Genomic DNA, 22,697 nt, shown 5'->3' on the forward strand with positions numbered 1-22,697 from the left:
CCTATGGGCTTTTACTTTGGTATGAGTAGAGGGTCTACTCTTTGCAAAAACGGGGTTTTTTTTACATGATAAAAGATAAGGTGGACCTCATGTCTTGTAGCATTTAATCTGCAACCCAGAACTAAGGAAAAATTTCCTAAAAGTGAGAACAATTCACCACTGGGATGCCTTGCCTTCAGAAGTTGTGGATGCTCCATCACAGGAGGCTTTTAAGAGACTGGACAGCCACTTCTCTGAAATGGTATAGGATCTCCTGCTTCAACAGGGGTTTGGACTAGAAGACCTCCAAGGCAGGTGGGATTTAGTCAGTTTGCACCACTTTGGGAGAACCGGTTGTTAACTTTTTGAGCAGTTTGGTGAACTGGTTGTTGGAAGAAATCATTAGGGCAGAGAACCAGTTGTTAAATTATTTGAATCCCACCACTGCTCCAAGGTCTCTTCCAACTCTGTTATTCTGTTATCTCACAACACATCATGTGTCTGAATAAAATGATTATTTTCATGCTAGTGAAACATATTTAACATTTCTAGTTTAGCCCTAACCCTACAAATAGAAAAAGAGGAGAGGAGAGTATTGCCTTCTGAGATGATACCTTAATCCCATGTTGATATGACAACACAAAGGCACAAACTTTGCAAAAAGTTGCCCATATACTTAAAAGTTCTTTAGAACATCTGGGAGAGATAAATATACAGTATCTGTATTCTATCTTAGCTGAAACTCTCCATCCACATGGTTGTATCAATTCCAGAGTACAATTAACTCAATCTCTTGTATTTATTGAAGAGCCAAGAGCACACATGTCTTCTGCTGGCTTCCTAAAGTAGGCCATTTAGTTCTTCCCTTTGTTCTGCCAAGAAATCAAACCCTTGAGGCCACTGGAACTTCTCTATAAATTAGAAATAGGCATTGTCAGAATTCCTATAAAAGGGAATGTCAAAAGCAGAGTGGACAACTTCTTTCTTTCTTTCTTTCTTTCTTTCTTTCTTTCTTTCTTTCTTTCTTTCTTTCTTTCTTTCTTTCTTTCTTTCTTTCTTTCTTTCTTTCTTTCTTTCTCCAGGATCAATACTGTGAAAACTGCAGGTAAGAGACCATCTTTGATTGTATCTTGGGGTGCTTTTTGTTTGCCCTCCAAACCAAATTGCTCACCATAGAGCAACAGGGCTCCAGCTAGCTTGCTGACTTTCCCCACCTTGTGGGCAAAATGCATGTTAAGGCTGCTACTTAGTTCAGGAGAAAAAAAAATCATCCTTCATCTAAAATGGAGATGAAAATTCAGAACTAAATTCAGCTTTTGTCTTCAGTTTCTGGCCATTTGAGTTGGAGCTACTACTAGTTAGCAACAGTTGGAGAAGCAGACATTTCTCACTAATGAATGCATTTTTGGGGAGGAAAGTCTGTAATTATCATTTTACGAATTCCTTTTTTTCTTTCTTCGGGCCAAATTCCCTTTTACCTTCCCCAACAGGATGTCAAATAGATTAGGACTACAGCCTCCAGAATCCCCATCCAGTGGATCCAGTGTCCAAGGATCCTGGGAGCTGTAGTCCCAATAAAACTAGATGGTGGGAAATGTCTGAGAACTAGATTTTTCAAAGCACACCACATACCAACTAAACCATTCTGCCTTTTTATCAACTTTTAAGTATTGCCCCCTTCCACAAAGTAATGGGCAGGCAACAGATGCAATGGGCAGTTTACAGAATAATTATATTCATACATTATGATTTACATAATTCCGTGTGCCCTACGATTGCAGCCATTGTAATTTATGAAAAACACAAGAATTAATAAATCATAGCTTGGTGTGATATTTAATCCTAGTATTAAGAAATGTTAGTACAGTACTCAGTATGTATGCATATTTGAGATCCTAGAACAGCGATGGCGAATCTTTTTTGGCTCGTGTGCCATAAGCGGGGGGAGCGCAGGGGGGTTGGGCAAGGGCGTGCTGCACCCATAATGCAATGCGTGATCCCCCGAGCATGCATACACGCATGACAGGCGCGACCCCCCATTTTTTGCATGCTTTTTTCGCCCTCCCTAGGCTCCAGAGGCTTTATAGGAGCCTGGTGCGGGTAAAAACAACCCCACACACACACACCCAGAGGCCCTCCGGAGGCGTCAGGAGCTTCCCTGAAGCTCTGGAGTGCATAAAACTGGCCTTATGGGCAAACCAGAAGTTTGGGAACGGACTTCTGGTTTGCTCTTAGGGCCGGTTTAAGCCCTCCGGAGCCTTCAGGGGCCTTCCAGAGGCTTCCCTGAAGGCTCTGGAGGACGAAAAACGACCTAACGAGCAAACTGGAAGTCACTTCCGGTTTGCTCATAGGGCCATTTTTAGTCTTCCAGGGCGTTCAGAGACTGTCAGGAGGCTTCCCTGAGGCTTCAGAGGGCTTAAACCGGCCCTACAAGCAAACTGGAAGTCCGTTCCCGAACTTCCGGTTTGCCCGTAGGGCTGGTTTTTTGTGCTCCAGAGGCTTCAGGGAAGCTCTTGAAGCCTCTGGAGGGCCTCTGGGGGAATGGGGGAGGCATGCACACTGGCCAACTGACAGGGCAACGCCTCGCGTGCCCTGACAAATGGCTCTGCGTGCCATAGGTTTGTAATCCCAGTCCTAGAACCTCATCCTGTTCACATCATGTTAGGAAACCTGGTTGTCTCTATCAGTTTTGGGTTATCATTTCCATAGTATGTTTTTCTTGACTAGATAGGTTTGGTCCAGGGGTGGGTTCCGGCTTCTGTTACTGCCGGTTCGATCAGGGACGTGCTATCTGCGCCTACGCAGTAGTAAAAAAATTGCTTCTGCGCATGCGCAGAAGCAAAAAGCAAGATGGCGGTGCCCACGGCACCACCGATAGTACTAGTTCGGGGGTGTGGCCGGCTGAGTTACTACCTACTCAGCCGAACCAGTCCGAACCAGTAGAAACCCACCTCTGGCTTGGTCTGATGGAAATTCAGATTCAAAACATCAAGAGGGCAGGAACTGGCTTCCATAGCAGACTTCAAAAGTGTGAGTGTCTTCATATGCGCTGATGTTCATTAAACATTACACATTCATATTTTGGTTTGGTTTTGTAGGCATGGAGATCCTGATCTTCATGGCCAATGTGGAGCTCTTAAAATGCGAGAAGGCTGCGCTGGAAGAAATCTCAGCATCTGTTTCCATTGGGAGAGATCAGAGGAAAAAGGAGAAGTGGCTGCCCTAGTACCCATTGGCTGGACCCTATAAAAGATGAGCCTGGGATGACCATGGAGGATCTGAAGGAGGCCGAGCGAGACAGAAGGGAATGGAGAGCCCTGATCCATTGAGTGGCCCAGGATCAGACCCGAATGATTGATAATGATCCTTCTACTGGGGGTGGAGGAGAATGTTTCTTCAGTTCCTCTTCTGTTTATGTATTCATGAGTCCCTAGGTAAGCTCATATCACATTTTAAGTCATCATGTGCTTTCCTTGTTCGTAGTTGAGCATGTTTTTGGTGCCAGACTGATAGCGGTTTCTTTCATAAACCACAATTAAGCAAAGCATGAGTTTTGTGCGAACATAGGCCATACCTTCTGGAATGCAACTGGTCTGGAGACAAACTTTATATTTAGATGTAGTGTCATAGAATGTCAGAAATCTACCGCTACCAATACAACGTTTTGTATTGTCCATTATATCAGGGGTTTCCAAACATGGCCACTTTAAGACTTGTGGACTTCAACTCCCAGAATTCCCAGGGCTGGCTGGGGAGTTGTGGAAGTTTAAGTCCACAAGCTTTAAAGTTGCCAAGGTTGGAGGCCTCCGTATTTTATGACCATTTTGTCTCATCTTGCATTAGAGATGGCGTTAGAGATCTCCAGGCTCTTGGAGAAATCATTTGCTGCTGCAAGGTTTCAGTTTTATGCCTACACAATTCATGAAGTAGAGAGACAAGTTAATATTTGTGCCTGCTGCTTCGGGCAGTTTGCCAAATAAGTCTGCTTCCTTCTCAGAGTAGATAATGCTTTGGGAAAAGCCATCATCAGAAACATTGGCAGATTGGATCAGAAGGTCAGAGTGGGAAACGGCCAGCTTTATCGACTCTGTCCCACTTTAAATTTTTAAGTGATCAAAACTGACCTGGAAAGAAGAATTGCATCATTTAAAAAAAAGATTCTATTGGTTGAATAACCAATAGAATTAAAACCAGAACTATTTCTATTAGGGATAATTACAGGGAACTATGAGAAAAAAAATCAATATTTAATATTCCACGTCACAACCTCAGTGAGAATTATATACACACAAAATTGGAAGAATACAAATATACCATCAGAGGAAAATGTGATTTTAAAAAGTGTTAAAGTGCGCTGAGATGGACAGACTCACCAAAGAAATAAAAGATAAAGAAAAATCTGATTATTACTTGGTATGGAATATATGGTATAAATGGCTACAGGAAACATGTGAAGAATAAGAAAGCATTAAGGGAAGAAAGATTAAGAAATCAGAAAATCGTTACAAAGCCACATAAATAAATAAGATTTAAAAATGTAAGGTGTATTGTATATAAAATAGTACACTAATAGATTAATATGTATAAAAGGAATATATGCACACATATATAGATATACATATTGTATATAAATTAGTACATTAGTAGATTAATATGTATAAAAGAAGTATAAGTATATATGTATGGATATAAGATGTAGATAAATTAGTACATTATTAGATTAATAAGTATGAAAGAAGTATATGTACACATGTATGGATAAAAATGGTATAATGGAGGTATACCAATGTGGAAATGTTGCAAAGGTGATAATTGGGTTAAAAAATGGGGGAGGAAACTGTTCAATAAAAAAATATTTTTTTAAAAAAAGATTCAGCCATGGTTTCTTACATAATTCCCAACAGCTGGGTTCAAACAATGTGTGACACTTAAGAACAGTTGTTGGGGGAAAAAACAAGTCAGAAATTGTGTTTCCTGGACTTCCATTCATCTTCCATTTGGTATGTCAGCTGGTGAAATTGATGAGACTGTTTCGTCTGCATAGTTCTGCTGAAGTACTTCTTGTTTATTTCAATTCTTTGCAGAGGTGGGATCCCATGAAGCAAAGTCCCAGGGAGTACACGGACAAAAGTTAACGGCATCATTGACGAGGCCTAGTCCTTGACTTTTGACTTGAATCTTCTGGGGCTGATCTCCCCAGATGACAAGATTCTGTGTTGAAAGTCACAGAAAAGCACCTCTGCTGCTTTTTACCCCTCTTCTGAAGACCTTTTACACATTTACTTTTTTCTAATTCAGCTCTAGGCTCAGGGGCATTTGTGAAGCTCTCTTGCAAGCGTCAGCAATTTAGCAGAATGAATCCTGCTGGATTAATGGAGAATTTATAGTTCGATTCACCCAGTGTCCTAAGTGGTGATTTATTATATAAACCGGTGATGTTAAGCCATAAACTAGGGATGTAGGTGGAAGGTCTTGGAACTAGATATTGCATCTGAGTCAAGGATCCAGTTGTGGACTCAGCCACTACTGAGACAACATGTGTAAAACAACAAAATCTGGGAGTGGGGTGTAGTTTGGAGGTGATGGCATTATACAAGACCAGGAAAAGGGGCAAATGGCTCAACCAGTTTGAAAACCACCACATTATATGCAAATATGCTTTCTACTGCCCTGTTTCCCCGAAAATAAGACAGGGTGTATTTTCCTTTGACCCTCCCCCTCCCAAAATAAGCACTTGGCCTTATTTTTGGGGAGGTCTTATTATTTTTGAGGTGCAGGAGGTGGCGAGCATGGTCACTTCATGGCTGCTGCTGTGTTGCAATATTTTCAGGGGAGGGCTTATTTTTGGGGGAGGACTTATTTTAGCGCATGCACTCAAAAATCCAATTGGGCTTATTATCGGGGGGGGGGTCTTATTTTGGGAAAACAGGGTACTAGCTGAAAACAATTTAATTTGCCTAGAGATTTCTATAAATGTTTCATTGGAGCTGCACTGTTCAAATGTGTTTTAATTTCAAATGAAAAACTGCCATAAAATTGTATGACTCTTCACCAAAGCTTGTTTGCAACTGTTGTCAAATACTTTCCAACTTCATCAGATGTATTCTTAAGAATGTATTTTCAAAATAGCCTTAAATTTCCACTTCGGGGATTTCTTTTCTGCAGGCCCCATCCTCCCATCTGATTTCTGCTAGTCATATTCTTCTTAAACTTCAAAATTGGCAGGATCAGCCTGGAACAATGGTAGACGAACTTTTGGGATTTAAGAATTGGATTAAAAATATATACTTGAGCATCAATTACTCAAGCATTATTCTTGATTGCAGGAAAAACAATTTCAGCAATAGAGGAGTAAATGTGTGGAACACCCTACTCAATCTGTTGTTAGATCCTCTAATCCCCATACCTTTTACCTTAAGCTGTCTACCGTGGACCTTACGCTTTTCTTAAGAGGTCCCTAAGCGGGCATGCATAAGCACACCACTATGCCTACCATCCCTCTCCTACTGTCCCATTTATATGGAGTCTTTTTATGTGCTTGTGGCTATGTTTTGCTTATTTTTATTCATTCATTTGTGCCATTTTTCATGTGTTTTTTTCTTCTTGTTTCCTTGTACTTGTTGACAAATTAAAATAAATAAATAAAATTAATTAATACCACTTTGAGCAGGACACTGGTGACTAAACCATGTCTCTCCCCCCACTCCCGCATTTTTAAAAAAGATATCCAAATCATAAAGAACTCTTCCCTCCAAGAATGCCATCACCCCAATAAAATTTCAATCATTACATATGACACTTTTCTGTGAAAAATCAATGGCTTTGGGGAAGAAAAAAATTGAAGGAGAGAGTGCTATATATATATATATATGCAGCTTTGATATCCTGAAGGGAAGATGAGACAGAAATCAATCAAACAAGGGGACATAATAGAGATTTGGTAATTCCAAAACGGGATCTTAGAGAGTACATATAGACCATAGGTCATCATCTCCCCATCATTCTAGGTGATTTGGTGGTAAGAATCCCTTTTGTTCCTTCTTTGTTATATTATTCCGTTTTGCTCATCTCTGTCTCTTACTTTCACAATTCTTCTCAGCATTTTTTGTCACCAATAACTCGTTAACCGCTGTTTCTTCCACCCTGTTTCCCCCTTACAAACAATGATAAACAAATGTTGGCTGTTGGTTAGCAGTAGTGACCAATGCCGGCCTAAAGAGTCCACAACTAGGCATAGTCCATGGAAATCTCGCATCTTATTTTACACAGATACACAAAATTGGCTACGTTGTGCTTTGTTGAGCTTGGCATACACCCCACAGGCAAGTTTGTTCTGCTAGAATGAAGTTAAGAGGTTGAGAAATGCAATTTTCTGAAAACTTGTTGGCAGTGTGGTCATTACACTGGACTTGCCAGATTTGGTCTCTGACATTTCATACACAACCTCTCTTCAGTTGCATCACTCTCTTCAAGGGTTAGCCATGGTGGGTTGTAAATTCCGAGTAAGTGAAAGGCCAATTTGAACAGTCTAGCATATTTTCCTATTAGTCACCATTGGTGTCCTGCTGGTCAATCATTTCACAACCAGAATCATATCCACAGCCTAGGAATATTAACTCTCAAGGGTTGGTTGATATATTTATGTCCGAATCTTATTTAAATCTTCCCCAGAGAGTATTCTGGGAATAGCTATTAATTCTTAAATCAAGAGAAACGAAAGGAGGAAGCTCAGAATTACAGTGGGACCATCATGTTCTAGTCACATGGAACAGAAGGTAAGGAAATTTGTGTTGTCTTTTACTAAACCATGCACAGGAATTTCAGAAAGTATAGCTTTTGTGAATGGAGGCAAATATATAGCTCCCAGGAAAATGTTGCAAGATCCAATCTGAGTTAGGCACCAGGACCAAAGGTTTATTCTTCCAAGCTTTTACACTTTGTCAAGCATGTATGAGAAAACAAGTATAAGTATGACTCTAACATATAAACATGTAAGTATAAGCAGGTATAAGTATTTACGTAAGAAATGAGTACAAATAAATGGGAACAGTAGGACAGGGATGGTAGGCACGCTGGTGCGCTTATGCATGTCTCCTTTTACGGACCTCTTAGGAATGGGGCAAGGTCCACGCTAGGCAGTTTAAGGTTAAAGTTTTGGGGGTTTGAGGATGTAACAACAGAGTCAGATAACACATTCCAGGCGTTGACCACTCTGTTGCTGAAGTCGTATTTTCTGCAATCAAGTTTGGAGCGGTTTACTTTGAGTTTGTATCTATTGTTTGCCCATGTATTATTGCGGTTGAAGCTGAAGTAGTCATTGACTGGTAGGACGTTGGATCAGACAATTTTGTGCACTAAGCTTAGGTCAGAATGTAGGCGGTGTAATTCTATGTTGTCCAGGTCCAAAATGTCAAGACTTTGCTGGAGTCCATCATCAGGAAACTTCTCTTTCTCCAGAATATGCACACTGGGCTGTTCTTTGCATTGTATTTATATGGCTCCTGGTTGTGTGGAGTTTTTGGTTGTTAATTAGGGCGTTGATGGCTAGTTTGGTAGAGGGGTAGCTTTTGTCCCTTGTGAGATATGGGATGGTCAGTTGCAAGGCGAAACTAGTAGGGAGTCATACTTGCAAGGTATGTAATCCATCCTGTTCTTTATTTAATAATACAACGTTAAAATTCAAGATGGGCATTTTCGAATTCTGGGCTGCCGTTTTTGCTCACTGACACAAAAAAGAGGGTAACCGTTGTATGAAGAGGCAGAAATTCAACAACAAGTGCCTGCCTCCCTAATTTCAAGGTAGGATGATTGGGAAAGATTTGCTGGTTAAATTTCTTTCGTTCTTTTTCTTTTTCCTTCTTCTCGCTTTTACTCTTAAAGCACAGGATTCTGAGTAACAGGGGAAAAAATTCCTTTTGGCAGAGTCTTAATTACCAGCCCAAAGGCATTTGAGATCACACAATTTCCTTCTTTCCTATTTTAGCTCTTCAATTATGGATGAAAATGGTCTCATTTTTTAAAAAACAGCTGTGGGACTCTAATCTCAATGCACTGAAATTCTCCCTGGCAGAAGCATCTGCTGTGCGAGGGGTGGAGTAGGGAGGGGAGGAGGGGAGAGGAGGAAGGGAGGGGGAGGAAAGGCAAGATGGTGGCTACCCCCTCTTTAAAATGTATTTATTTCTTATTTATTTAAATTTATTGGCTGACCGACCTATGCAACACACCTAAATAAATAAACTAGGCTTCAATCACTCCGTTGTGGTCACCATCTCAACTTTTCTGACCCCTCTCCTTATTCAGGCATTGCTGCTGACTGTGGTCTTTTGACCCCTGATTTCCCCCACCACCACCAGAGGTGGGTTCCTACGCATGCAGGCATTTTTTTTCGGGCATTGAACTGGTAGTAATGGCGGCAGGAACCCACCCCCGCCCCCACCCCTGGGTAAAATGAACAGCCTGTTCCTTTTACTATTTCTTTATTTGCTCACAACAATTACAGTTAAAAAGTACTCAAAAACAATTTAGAACAAGATGTCGGTTTTATTTACCTCCTGCCTTTAATATTTTATACTAATATCCTGCCTTTGACAACTCAAGCCAGCAAACATACGTAATACTGCTTCCCACTCCTATTTTCCCACCAAAACCCTGAGAGTGACAGAGGGACTGGACTAAGGTCACCTAGCCAGCTTTTAATGCCTAAAGCATTAAAGAGAACTCACAGTCTCTGGCGACTGGCCCAGGAGTCAGCTTTCATGCCTAAGGCGGGATTAGAACTTCCAGTCTCCCAGTTTCCATCATGGTGCCTTAGCCGCCAGCCCAAACTGGCTCTTGATGCTATATTTATATTAAGATACATACACAAGGGATTTACAGAAGCTATTAAACTATCGTTAGCATTGTTCCTCTTGTTTCTGATAAATGATTTGAGAGAGACGAACCATCTCTAATAGCCCAAAACTATTCTATTTATTAACACCCCCACCCAAAAAAGAGATTATGTATGATGTAAGTTTTGTAGCTCTCCAGTTAACACTCAAAAATAAGTTAAATGTTCCTCAAATTGCAGGGAGCTTCAGTAGCATTTATCTTATCCATATGGGAAATTTTTGTGGGTCTTATTTAGATTGAACTGTATGTGAGTGACGAATAGCTTTTACTGAATCATGGAGATTGCTACTGAATTGAGCCTCTCTGTTCGCATTTGAAATTAATGTGCTATAAAAACATGGAGAGCCAGTTTGGTGTAGTGTAGGGAGCTACCTGTGGCTCTGGAGCCGCATGTGGCTCTTTTATATCACTGCTGCGGCTCCCTTTCCCATGTTGGCTCCACAATTGATAGGGCTTTAGGTTAGGACAAGTAGAGGAAAAAGGATGCTGTGGTAGGAGGAGACTCTATGGTGGGGGAACACGACTTCCGGTTGGCTCTAGAATTGAACAGGGGGCTTCCCATTAGGACCTTTGTGGCTCTTTGAGTGTTTAAGGTTGCAGACCCCTGGTGTAGTGGTTAAAGCATCAGATTAGAAACTGGGAGATGTGAGTTCTAGTCCTGCCTTGGGCACAAAGCCAGGTGGGTGAGCTTGGACCAGTTATTCTCTCTCAGGCCTAAGAATCAGACCACGGCAAAACCCCTTCTGAAATCTTGCCAAGAAAATGTAAGGACTTGTCCAGGAAGTTGCCAGAAGCCAAGACGAACTTGAAGGTATGTATAGACACACAAATAAAAACACAGAATGCCTTTCAATAGCCAGATGTTGGAAAGACAAAATTTCCCCCTGAATGTAGGACGAGAACTGATCTTAAAACTTATTTTGCAGCTTCGGTTGATAGGTGTTCAATCATGGAGATAATCAACCTCTGGAACAAGTTGGGTATGTTTTTTGGTGAGTACTCCATGTTGTCCCTGGTGCCCTTTGTTCTCTTTCGTAAATGGAACAAGTGGGAATGTAATTGCACAAGAGGCAAGTCTTCACATTCTGTGCTGATGTGAATGCAAGATATCCTTCTATGTTTGGCAGAAGACACAAGATTCCTGGCCATAGCTTTATAACATTCTGGCCAAATAAATATTGCACAAATCAAGAAATCTTTGGAAGTTTTCAATATGCTGCCTTCAATCGAGAGAAGGAGATTGTGTGGGGAAGTAGCCCCTTGCCCAAGCTTTGAATAAAATGACACAATCCCTAGTAGAAAAGAGAAGTGATAGACAAGAAGAGCAAACATAAACAAGGGCAAGAGGATTAATAGATTAAGAGAAATAATTGACAGAGATGCTGTACATAAATCACAGGCTCCTTTGGCTCATAATGCACAGGTTATTTGAAAGATGGTCTTGTTTAGTCATTGTATTTCATCACTGTCATTGTAATGGTATGTGGGGAAAACCTTGGGAGACTGAGCCAAGAGACATTGCCTGGGGAACTGTCAGATAACAGGCAGTCTAGCTCATAGATGGATAGTGGCCAGAGTAAAAAGCTCAAAAGAGATTCTCCCTGGTTTCTTGGGCGATAAAGGAGATAGGATGGGAGAGGGAATTGTACTTTTAGTTTTGCAAGATTTGTCAACATAACACTACAATTAAGTAGAAGTAGCTCTTGAGCCGTGGTAGCACAGTGGTTAGAGCAAGGGTGAAATCCAGTAGGTTCTGACAGTTTCTGGAGAACTGGCAGCAGAAATTTTGAGTAGTTCAGAGAACCGGCAAATGTCACTCTGGCTGGCCCCAGAGTGGGCTAGGAATAGAGATTTTGCAGTATCCTTCCCCTGGAATGAGGTGGGAATGGAGATTTTGTAGTATTCTTCCCCTGGATTGGGGTGGGAATGGAGATTTTGCAGTATCCTTCCCTGCCACCAAGCCACACCACACCCACCAAACCACACCCACAGAACCGGTAGTAAAAAGTTTTGAATTTCACTACTGGGTTTGAGTGCAGTGCTGCAGGCTACTTCTGCTGACTGCCTGCTGCCAGCAGTTTGGCAGATCGAATCTCACCAGGCTCAAGGTTGACTCAGCCTTCCATCCTTTCAAGATGGGTAAAATGAGGACCCAGATTGTTGGGGGGCAATAGGCTGACTCTGTAAACCGCTTAGAGAGGGCTGTAATGCACTATGAAGCGGTATATAGTAAGTGCTATTGCTGTCATAATTCCTGTCTGGTTCATCCTGTGAGGCTGACGTCAATCTTGCAAGTGTGAAAATACAATCGTTCTCCCCCCTCCTTTACTATCCAAGAAACTAGAGAGGGTCTCTACAGAGCCTCTTTCCCTATTCACTATCCAGCTGCGGGCTGTCTCTTATCTGACTGTTCCCTAGTCAGCAGCTCTCTGACCAAGGTCTTTCCAACATATAACCATTACAGTTATAGGAATAGACACATCATGTTGACCAGGTTCAAGTTGTACAATGATCTTTACTGATTTCTACCCCTTATTGAGAACTTCTTTCTTGACATTACTTCAACCAATGGCCAATGTGTTTTCCACACTTCAAGAGAACATAGTCAGTGTATAATAAATTATGAGCTGGGATAGCCATAACAACAAGTCAGTCGATGGGAACTGTTTAGTGACTAAGAAACAGTATCTGTTGTTGCTATGTCAGATGGCTTGGAGCCTGGGCGTGGCTTAGCTTAACCGATCTGTTTAAAATATAAATTCTGTGCTTATAGCTTGTGTGCATCTATAAAATCTGAATTCTGGTTCTGCTACTACCTTGAAAAAGCTGCATGGGTATTGTATACATGCATCATGTTTTAGATTGTTGTATATAAACAAGTTTCTTCTATAAATGAATCCTGCTGAATTATTGACTTATGTGCTGGATGAAAGCTGTAAATTCTAACAAACAGGCATGCTTGTTTTGAGATTATTTTAAAATGCCATAATATCTAAATCTTTTTGTTCCCTACTTAGGAATTTTGAGTTGGTCTTCCTGGATCATGTTAAATGTCCTCCCCATCCCCATTTCCTCAAGCCCGTTAGGAAAAGAATTTCTGACTGCATTCATGCAAAATGGTTTCCCACAAAGGTCCCAGGGAGAATTTAAGCTTCTCATCACAGGTTCCGTTCAGTCCACATCTGTTACTATCTCCATGAAACAACCTGCACTGAGGGTAACGGTCAACGTGAACATTGGAGAAACATTTTCAGTGAAAATCCCACCAGAGGCTGAGATGGTTGGAAGCAACATTTTTGACAATACACTTACCATCCGGGCTGACAATGATATCTCCATTGTTTCCCTTTCCTACAAACCACACTCCGCCGGCACCACTATTGTCTATCCCATGGAAAGCTTGGGTACCGAATACTATGTCATGACCCCAAATGTGGGTACCGATCGCTATCGAGAATTTGCCATTATAAGCTGGGCAGAAACCACCTCAATTGATATCTACTTGAAGGGTCCTGTGATTTTCCAAGGGAAGTCCTACTTACGAGGAAGCAAGTTGAGCATCTCCCTTCAACCTTACCAGGCTGCTCAGTTCCAAGGACAGGTGGACCTCTCTGGTACTAAAATAGTCTCCGAGAGACCAGTGGCTGTCTATAGTGGACATACATGTGTCTCCAGGCAAATCCAGTGTGACCATGTCCTTGAACAGCTTTTGCCCGTGACCAGATGGGGCACAAAATTCATTGTTCCCTCTTTACCTTTTAATACAGAGTACGACATTGTGTATGTTTCTGCTTCCCAAAACACTCGAGTTGATGTCCAGAATGGACAAATCAAGACTGCCAGGACTTTGCAGGCTGCCCGGGTAGTATTTTATGGCATTCAAGGCACAACAGCCATGTCCATCTCAGCTAGTTCTGCCATCCAAGTTATGTTTTTCAGTGACGGTGGCACCTTTGGAGATCTTAAATATGATCCATTCTTCATGGCAATTCCTGATATCTCCAGCTACTGCCTGGCCTATAGCACCTATAGTAATGATCAGTTTGAGAACTATGCCCTGATCATTGCCAAATCTTCAGAAACCTCCGGGATCACTGTGGACAGCAGGCCGTTGCATAGTCTGCAATGGCGCATCGTTTCTGGCACTGATTACTCTTGGACTGCTCACAACTTAGGCCAAACGCAAAATACCATCCACAGAATAGAACATCCCAGCTCCCCTTTTGGGCTGTTGAGTGTCGGGATTGCAAACGGAAAGGCTTGCGGTTCTCCTGCTGTTTGCACAAGCGGTAAGAGGGAATTGCTTCTTCCTTTCTTCATAACCTTGACTGTGTTTCAGTGGTGGGTTGTAGGCTGTACGCCCCGGTACAGGCATACCGGAGCCTGCCCAGAGCACCAGGTACCATTCCGGTACGGTGCTCTGGAGGGCCCACCCACCTGCCTGAGCTCCTTACCTGTCCTTTAAAGCCTTCACGCTTCTGTGCACTTGCATGGCGTGTACAGTGCCTGCGTGACACTACGTCGAGCAGCTGGAGCATCACGGAAGCTTGCACACCTGCACGCATCCATGTGGGTGAGGCCGGGCCCATTCCAACTGTACCAGTTGGAACGGGATCCGGAACCCACCACTGCTGTGTTTTTTAATCAACCTGACCTACGTTGCATCAGTGTGATGCAATATTATGCAATGCAATACCCTGTTTCCCTGAAAATAAGACCTCCCCGGATAATAAGCCCAATCAGGCTTTTCAGCACATGCTAAAATACTGAGGGGAGGGGAGCCACAGGGGTAAAGTTTAGACATCATTAACTGGAAATCAGATTCGGCTCCGCAGAAGAACACGCCAAAATGTTCCTCCTAATAAATGACTGGATTTCTTTTGAACTTTGTCTCGAAGCTCATAAATTATTTAGGGTATCTTTTGGAAACTTCACATGGGCGCTAAAATAAGCCCTCCCCCCCAAATATTGCAACACAGCAGCAGCCATGATGTGACCACACTTGCTGCCTCCTACGCCTCAAAAATAAAGCACCACCCCCAAAATAAGGCCAAGTGCTTATTTCTGGGGGGTTCAAATGAAAATAAGACCCTGTCTTATTTTCAGGGAAACATGGTAATATTAACTATATACCAGGGATGGGTCTATTAACTTTGTACTGCATCTGCAAGCTTCTAAGAAATTGGCCATTGTTTAAAAAAAGAAGATAAGGTTGGGGAAAACATTTGATTTAATCTATCCAACCTCCCCCAGAAAATATTGCTGTGGAATCCCAAAGCTGATTTCACACATGACAATTTGGATGCAATTTTTACTCCCAACGTCTCTCTCTGAAGGCCCACACTAATGCAAACAGCAGGGGTCAGGGTGCATGGGGGGATTTTTAGGGGATAGTTGAAACAAGAAATATTTTTCATGCAAACTTCATTAGATCAACATATTTCAAAGTCCAAAATGGAGATGTCCTCTTTTGCAGTAGTACGGCATGCATGATATTCAAAGATGGGTTTCAATGGGATAGAAAGTGGAGGTAATGAGAAAACGACACCCATTACCATAAATTAATTTATCCTAAGATCTAAGTGCTTGAAGCGGTGAATCTTCTGAGTTAATCGACAGTGGAATGTATTGCTGGGTTGTGTTTTCCTCTCTCAGATCCCTGTAGAACGCTCAAGTGCAGGACCAAAGAAGTGTGCAAAATGCTACAGGGTCAACCGACTTGCATCCACAAGTACACAGGGACCTGTGTGGGCACCACAGCTAAGTATTTCCAGACTTTTGATGGTCTCTTTATGGATTTTAATGACTCTTGCACATATAGCATTGCACAGTATTGTGGCAGTGACCCAAAGCTTGAGCCCTTCAAGGTTGAAGAGAAGAACAGCAAGATGGACATTCAGGGTGTTTTCAAGCATCAGCAAATCCGTATCAATGTGTATGGTCATAATATTACAATTGAGAAGGAAGAGCATGTCCGAATAATGGTAGGAATTACAGCTGATTGCTTTGCCTTTGTTTCATCCCTCATTACTTTTTAAAGTTTATATATCTATGTCTATGTCTATGTCTCTCTATGTCTCTCTCTCTCTCTCTCTCTCTCTCTCTCTCTCTCTCTCTCTCTCTCTCTCTCTCTCTCTCTCTCCATATCCATATCCATATCCATATCCATATCCATATCCATCTATCTCTATCTATCTATCTATCTATCTATCTATCTATCTATCTATCTATCATCTATCTATCTATCTATCTATCTATCTATATATATATATATATATATATAAACTTTAGCTGATAAGGAGGAGAGCCTGTGGCTTAGTGGCTAATACATCTGCCTAATATGTAATGCAACCCAGGTTCGAATCCCAGTAAGGGTATGGCTAGCTGATGAGAGCTAAATAGCTTGAAATAGATCTATACTAGTCTCCCTTTATTTATTTATCAGCACAAATACAACGTGTGTGTGTGTGTGTGTGTGTGTGTCTGTGTGTGTGTGTTGTATTTGTGCTGATAAATAAATAAAGGGAGACTAGTATAGATCTATTTCAAGCTATTTAGCTCTCATCAGCTAGCCATACCCTTACTGGGATTCGAACATATACATACATACATACATACATACATACATACATACATACATACATACATACATACATATATATATATATACACACACACATATGTGTGTGTGTGTGTGTGTGTGTGTGTGTGTTACAACCCCTGGTATGCCCAATTTATCAGCACAAATACAACACACACACACACACATATATATAAATGGTTCTGTGTGTATGCTCCAGCATAACTCTGGAATGCCTCAAGCAATTTCAACCAAACATGGTATACAAATGAACCCCTCAAATATTGGAACGCTGCTATCATGTCACCCCGAGTCCTTCTTTTCATTAAACTAGTTGTACCCAATTCCAGCAACCGTTCTTTGTATGTTTTAGCTTTTGCTAATAATCTTTGTTGCTCTTCTCGGCACTTTCTAAAGTCTCAACATCCTTTTTATATCGTGGCAGCCAAAATTGGATGCAGTATTCCAAGTGTGGTCTTAGCCAAGGCATTATAAAGTGGAATGAACACTTCACGTGATCTTGATTCTATCTGTCTATTAATGCAGCCTAGGACTGTATTGGTTTTTTTGGCAGCTGCTTCACACAGCTGGCTCGTATTCAAGTGATGTTAGGAAATGTTAGTTAGGTCTTGTTTCTTTTCCTTTTCTCTTCCTAGGTCAATGGTCTGGAGGTCAACATCCCTACCACGGTGGCAAATGGCAAAGTCAAAATCAGCCAGAGCAACAGCCATCTGACCATTGCAACTGAATTTGGCCTTCAGGTATCATTTGACAACAACTGGGCTGTAGTGGTGACTCTCCCCAGCAGCTATTATGGAACCACCTGTGGGCTCTGTGGGAACTTCAATGAGGTAACAACAGATGACATGGTTGATCTCAATGGGACACAAGTGTCCTCCATCATGGCCTGGGCCAGTAACTGGAAAGTCAATGACCAAGATCCTGCTTGCTCCGACACCTGTCAAGGAAACTGTTTGGCTTGTGATGACGACCAGAAGGAGTTTTATGGCAGTTGGCTATATTGTGGAATGATTAACCAAGTACCTTTTTGGAGGTGTAGTTCCACTGTGGACCCCACCAGCTACTACGAAGATTGCATCAACCGACTGTGTGCAAACGAAAAGGAAGATGTGCTGTGCCAAACAGTGAAGGCTTATGTCACGGCTTGTGAGGAAAGGGGCATCCTTGTTAATGAATGGAAAAAGTTATCTGGTTGTGGTCAACGCCTAATTTACCACCCCGCAAATGACACAATTGATGAAGGTATCTGGAAGTTTTAGAACCATTTCCTTGATATCCAAAGAAACCAGGAAGGTGTCTGTGAGTCCCTTGCTCCACCCAATGTCCATCTGAGGGCTGTGCTGTCCCTTATCTGACTGTTCCTTTTGTCAGTGCACCTTTGCCCATGCTCCCAAGGTTTTTTCCCATCAAGGGCCATAGAGGATGGACTTTGTAATACTTGAAATGTGATATTGGTAATAGACGATTACAGATTCTCATCTTGGGAGGGATTGAGTCTAAGATCCCTGGTCCCATCCTCTGTCCCACTGTGGCTCATCCTTCGAGGTCAGTAAAACGAGGACCCAGATTGTTGGGGACAATAGGCTGACCCTGTAAAACTGCTTAGACAGGGCTGCAAAGCCCTGTGAAGTGGCATGTAAGTCTAAGGGCCATTGCTCTTTGTTTAGTTTGCTCTTGTTCAAAGTTACAACAGCACTGAACAAAGTGACATATAACCATTTTTCACGCTTACGACCCTTGCAGCATCCTCATGGCCATGTGATCAAAATTTGGACACTTGACAACTGGCATGTATTGATGACAGTTGCGCTATTTCATGTGATCCTCATGTGCAACCTTCCCAGCTGACTTCCAACAAGAGAAGTCAATGGGGGAAGCCACCTTTGCTTAATGACCAAATGATCCGCTTACCAACCACAATGGTTCTCTTAACAAGCATGGCAAGAAAGATCGTAAAATGGGCAAAACTTAACTCACTGCATTGCTTAGCAACAGAAAATTTTGGCTCACTTGTGATCATAAGTCAAGGACTACTATATTTCACCCCCCCCACCTCCCGGGGAGAGCTTGGTGGCCAAACTGTAGGTCATATTCCTAAAGATGCTTTTAAGGATGTGGACCACTTCCCTTCTGTTCTGATGTCTCTCTTAGGCTTACAATGCAATACAAATACAATGGCAGAGTTGGAAGGGACCTTGGAGGTCTTCTAGTCCAACCCCCTGCCTAGGCAGGAAACCCTATACCATTTCAGACAATTGGCTATCCAACATCTTCTTAAAGACTTCCAGTGTTGGGGCATTCACAACTCCTGGAGGCAACTTCTGTTCCACTGATTAATTGTTCTCACTGTCAGGAAGTTTCTCCTCAGTTCTAAGTTGCTTCTCTCCTTGATTAGTTGCCATCTGTTGCTTCTTGTTCTGCCTTCAGGTGCCTTGGAGAATAGCTTGACTCCCTCTTCTTTGTGCCAACCCCTGAGATATTGGAAGACTGCTATCATGTCTCCCCTAGTCCTTCTTTTCATTAAACTAGACATATCCAATTCTTGCAACCGTTCTTCATATGTTTTAGTCTCCATTCCCTAATCCTCTTTGTTGCTCTTCTCTGCACTCTTTCTAGAGTCTCCACATCTTTTTTACATAGTGGTGACCAAAAGTGGATGCAGGATTCCAAGTGGGGCCTTACCAAGGCTTTATAAAGTGGTATTAACCCTTCACGTGATCTTGATTCTATCCCTCTGTTTATGTAGCCTAGAACTGTGTTGGCTCATATTTAAATGGTTGTCCACTAGGACTCCAAGATCCCTCTCACAGTTACTACTGTTGAGCAAGATACTACCTATACTGTACCTGTGCATTTCATTTTTCTTGCCTAAATGTAGAACCTTACGCTTGTCCTCCCCCTCTTTGAAAACAACATTTGCGATGCCTCTCGGCATCTGGGCCAATCTGTGATTTAAATGTGTAGTTTATTAATCACAATCTAATATTCCATACCCTCCCAACAGCTCCCATCTGCCCTGAGAACAGCCACTATGAAGCCTGTGTGAATGCTTGCCCAGATACCTGCTCTGAGCCGTCCGCCTCCTCTGCCTGCACCCTGAATTGCGTGCCAAATTGCCAGTGTAACAGTGGCTACGTCCTCCATGACGGCAAGTGTGTCCCTAAGGAGAGCTGTGGCTGCCTCTACAACGGCCTCCAGTACGAACTGGGAGAAGAGTTCTGGGAAGACGAGAAGTGCCTTTCCCGCTGCAAGTGTGACCTCAGCCAGGGGACGGTAAACTGCTGGAAGGCCAGTTGTCAGGCCAATCAAAAATGTACCACGGTCAACGGCATGCACCACTGCAAAGGGTCGGCTTACTCCACCTGCATTGGAACTGGAGACCCTCACTACACCACCTTTGACGGGCGGAAGTATGACTTCCAGGGTAGCTGCGTTTATCAGATGGCCGGGATCTGCTCCGAGGATGAAAGCCTCACCCCGTTTTCAGTCCGGGTAGAAAACAACCATCGGGGCAACAAGGCCGTGTCCTTCACCAAAGTCGTGACTTTGGAAGTCTACAATATGACCCTCAGCCTGAGCCAAGAGCATCCACACAAAATTCAGGTAAAATAAAGTTACTAAAGGATGGAGAAGCTGAAAGGAAGGGAAAGGTGTGGCTCTTTAGGGGTAGAGTGTTGAATGAATCAGCTATGAATGTCTGAGACTGCAATTTGATTGCTGCACCAGGATAGAGGTTAGTTAATGTTTAAAATAAAGCCTTCCCTCTTTGCCCTCCTCTCCCCTCCTTCCTTCCTTCCTTCCTCTCCCTTCCTTCTTTCCTTCCTTCCTCCATCCATCCCTCCCTTCTTTCCTTTCTTCCACCTTCCTTCCCTCCCTCTTTTCCTCTCCTCCCTCCCTCCCCTTCCTTCCTTTTCCCTCCCTCTTTTCCTTCTCTCATCTATCACTTCTTTCCTTCCACCTTCCCTCCCTACCTCTTTTCCTTCTCTTGCCCTTCTCTCCCTCCCTTTCTTTTTCCCTTCCTCTTTTCCTTCTCTCCTCCCTCCCTCCCTTCTTTCCTTCTACCCTCCCTCCCACCTTTATCTCCCTCTTTTCCTTCTCTCCTCCTCCTTCCCTCCCTCCCTTGGCAGATATTTTCTTCTTTTCAAAAAAATTTTCCTTCATTTATTACTACCAGCTCTTTCATTCATCCTAATCTCCTTGAACTTGCTCTTCACTGCTTTTCACTTCTTCCTTCGTTGCACACCGCTATAATATTTCATCTTTGCTATGTCGAGCTGCATCTCTCCAATGGCCACATCAGCCAAAATATTAATTGCAGTGACATTTTTTTAAAAAAATCCCAAGTTTATTATTTTGCTCCTGAAAATTCCCTATACAGACTAGCTGGGAACTGTTTCTAATAAAGAGGGTAGGAAATGTTCAACTGTGGCATCGTCACACATCATCTTAAGAAATAACATAAGCAGCTCCCTACTTCCACCACCCCGTATAGTACCTCCCAAACATCAAGTTATTTTATAAAGCTTAACTTTAAAAAAAAAGGTTACCTAAATTTACTGGCAAAATAACTGAAAATTCACTGAAAAAGATCCTTGGTCTTCCCTGTATCCCAGGTTAATGGAGTCTTGATGGACCTTCCCTTCTCCTATGAAAACAAATTGAAGGTCTACCCCAGTGGAGTCCATGGCTTCATCAAGACAGACTTTGATCTGCGTGTCAGCTTTGACTGGTACAGCTATGCCAGGGTCATCGTTCCAAAAACCTATGCCAACGCCCTCTGTGGCCTTTGTGGCAATGCCAATCAAGATCCAGGTGACGACCTTCTCATGAAAGATGGAACACAAGCAGAGGATGAAATCCAATTTGCAAACAGCTGGAAGGTGAAGGAAGTCCCCGGGTGCTCCACAGGATGTACGACTAACTGTCCAGTCTGCAATGATGAGCAGAAGCAAATGTACAAGGGAGACGAATTCTGTGGCATCCTGATAAAGAAGAATGGAGCGTTCAGGCAATGCCATAAAATGATTGATCCAACGTCTTACTTTGACGATTGTGTCTTTGATACCTGTGTGTACAAGGGCCATCATGAAACCCTGTGTGGTGCCATCAGTGCCTACGGGACAGCCTGCCAAGCTCTGGACGTCCATGTTAAGCCATGGCGATCAGCAACTTTCTGCAGTAAGTGTTGTGTTCAGGTATGTTAGCCCCAGCCCCATGCTTTCACAAGAACAACTCTTCTGGCCTTTCTGTGATTATTCTGTTCCCAAGATAGAGAATCCTCCTAGGAGTCAACCACGTATTAGTGGACCTTCCCTGAAAATATAATTTCAGCAAACATTAGTATGGTTTTCATAGACTTTCAAGCTTGGTGGTGAGCCGATTTTGATGGCACAGAAAAAAATACATATTGCCATTTGATAGACTCACAAGGGTGTCATTTATGCAAATTTCACCATAGGATTGTGATGGTGAACCTATGGCATATGTGCCCAAAGTGGTACATGGAGCCATGTCACCTGGCACATGCAGCATCGCTCGTTCCTCTTCTGGGTTTCTGACATGCATGCGCACGCAATGATCAGCTGCCCTTCGTGCATGCAGAAGTGCCGGAAACTGGAAGAGATGGTCTTCGATTTTCCGGTGTGAGCATGCACACCAGCCAGCTGCTCGCCGTGCGCACATGCGCACCAGTAAGTAGAAGGCTAGCTTGCTAGCATGTATGCTCATGTGCATGCCAGAAACTGGAAGTTCATTTTCTAGCGTGTTCATGCCCCCTGGGCAGCTCCTCTTCCGGGTTGTGGCTCCGGCGAGTGTGCCGAAAAGGTTTCCCATCACTGCCATAGGTTGACATCATGTTACATGTGATGCCACTGCAGATTCTCCTGTGGCCCACCCCTCTTCTCTGGTGATTGTTCCCTCACAAAGGAACATTTAGTTATTCATGTACGTATAGCCTGCCTTTATTATTTTTACAAATAACTCAGGGTGGTGAACTTATCCAAGACACCTTTCTCCTTGTGTTTTCTCCCACAACAAAACCCTGTGAGGTGAATTAAGCTGAGAGTGAGTGAGTGACTGGCTGGCTCAAGTGCACCCAGCTGGCTTTGATGCCCAAGGCAGGACTAGAATTCACAGCCTCCCGGTTTCTACTCTGGTGGCCTAACTACTGGGACAGGGATCTCCAACCTTGGCAACTTTAAGACTTCTGGACTTCAGTTTCCAGAGT

At 42.8% G+C, this 22,697-nt stretch overlaps 1 protein-coding gene across 1 annotated transcript in view; it reads left to right on the plus strand.

Moving 5' to 3' along the window:
• Positions 1 to 22,697, plus strand: part of LOC309396514 (IgGFc-binding protein-like) — a 63,583-nt gene that overhangs the window by 29,250 nt on the left and 11,636 nt on the right. The window contains exons 19-26 of the mRNA XM_081961673.1: positions 3,078 to 3,204; positions 3,346 to 3,413; positions 10,797 to 10,862; positions 12,888 to 14,159; positions 15,526 to 15,854; positions 17,107 to 17,713; positions 19,476 to 20,074; positions 21,085 to 21,649. Of these exons, the coding sequence (XP_081817799.1) occupies positions 3,078 to 3,204; positions 3,346 to 3,413; positions 10,797 to 10,862; positions 12,888 to 14,159; positions 15,526 to 15,854; positions 17,107 to 17,713; positions 19,476 to 20,074; positions 21,085 to 21,649 (3,633 nt within the window). The remainder of the gene's footprint in view (positions 1 to 3,077; positions 3,205 to 3,345; positions 3,414 to 10,796; positions 10,863 to 12,887; positions 14,160 to 15,525; positions 15,855 to 17,106; positions 17,714 to 19,475; positions 20,075 to 21,084; positions 21,650 to 22,697) is intronic.

The sequence above is a fragment of the Natrix helvetica genome (assembly GCF_964273705.1).
Source record: "Natrix helvetica genome assembly, chromosome: 9".
NCBI classification, from domain to species: Eukaryota; Metazoa; Chordata; class Lepidosauria; order Squamata; family Natricidae; genus Natrix; species Natrix helvetica.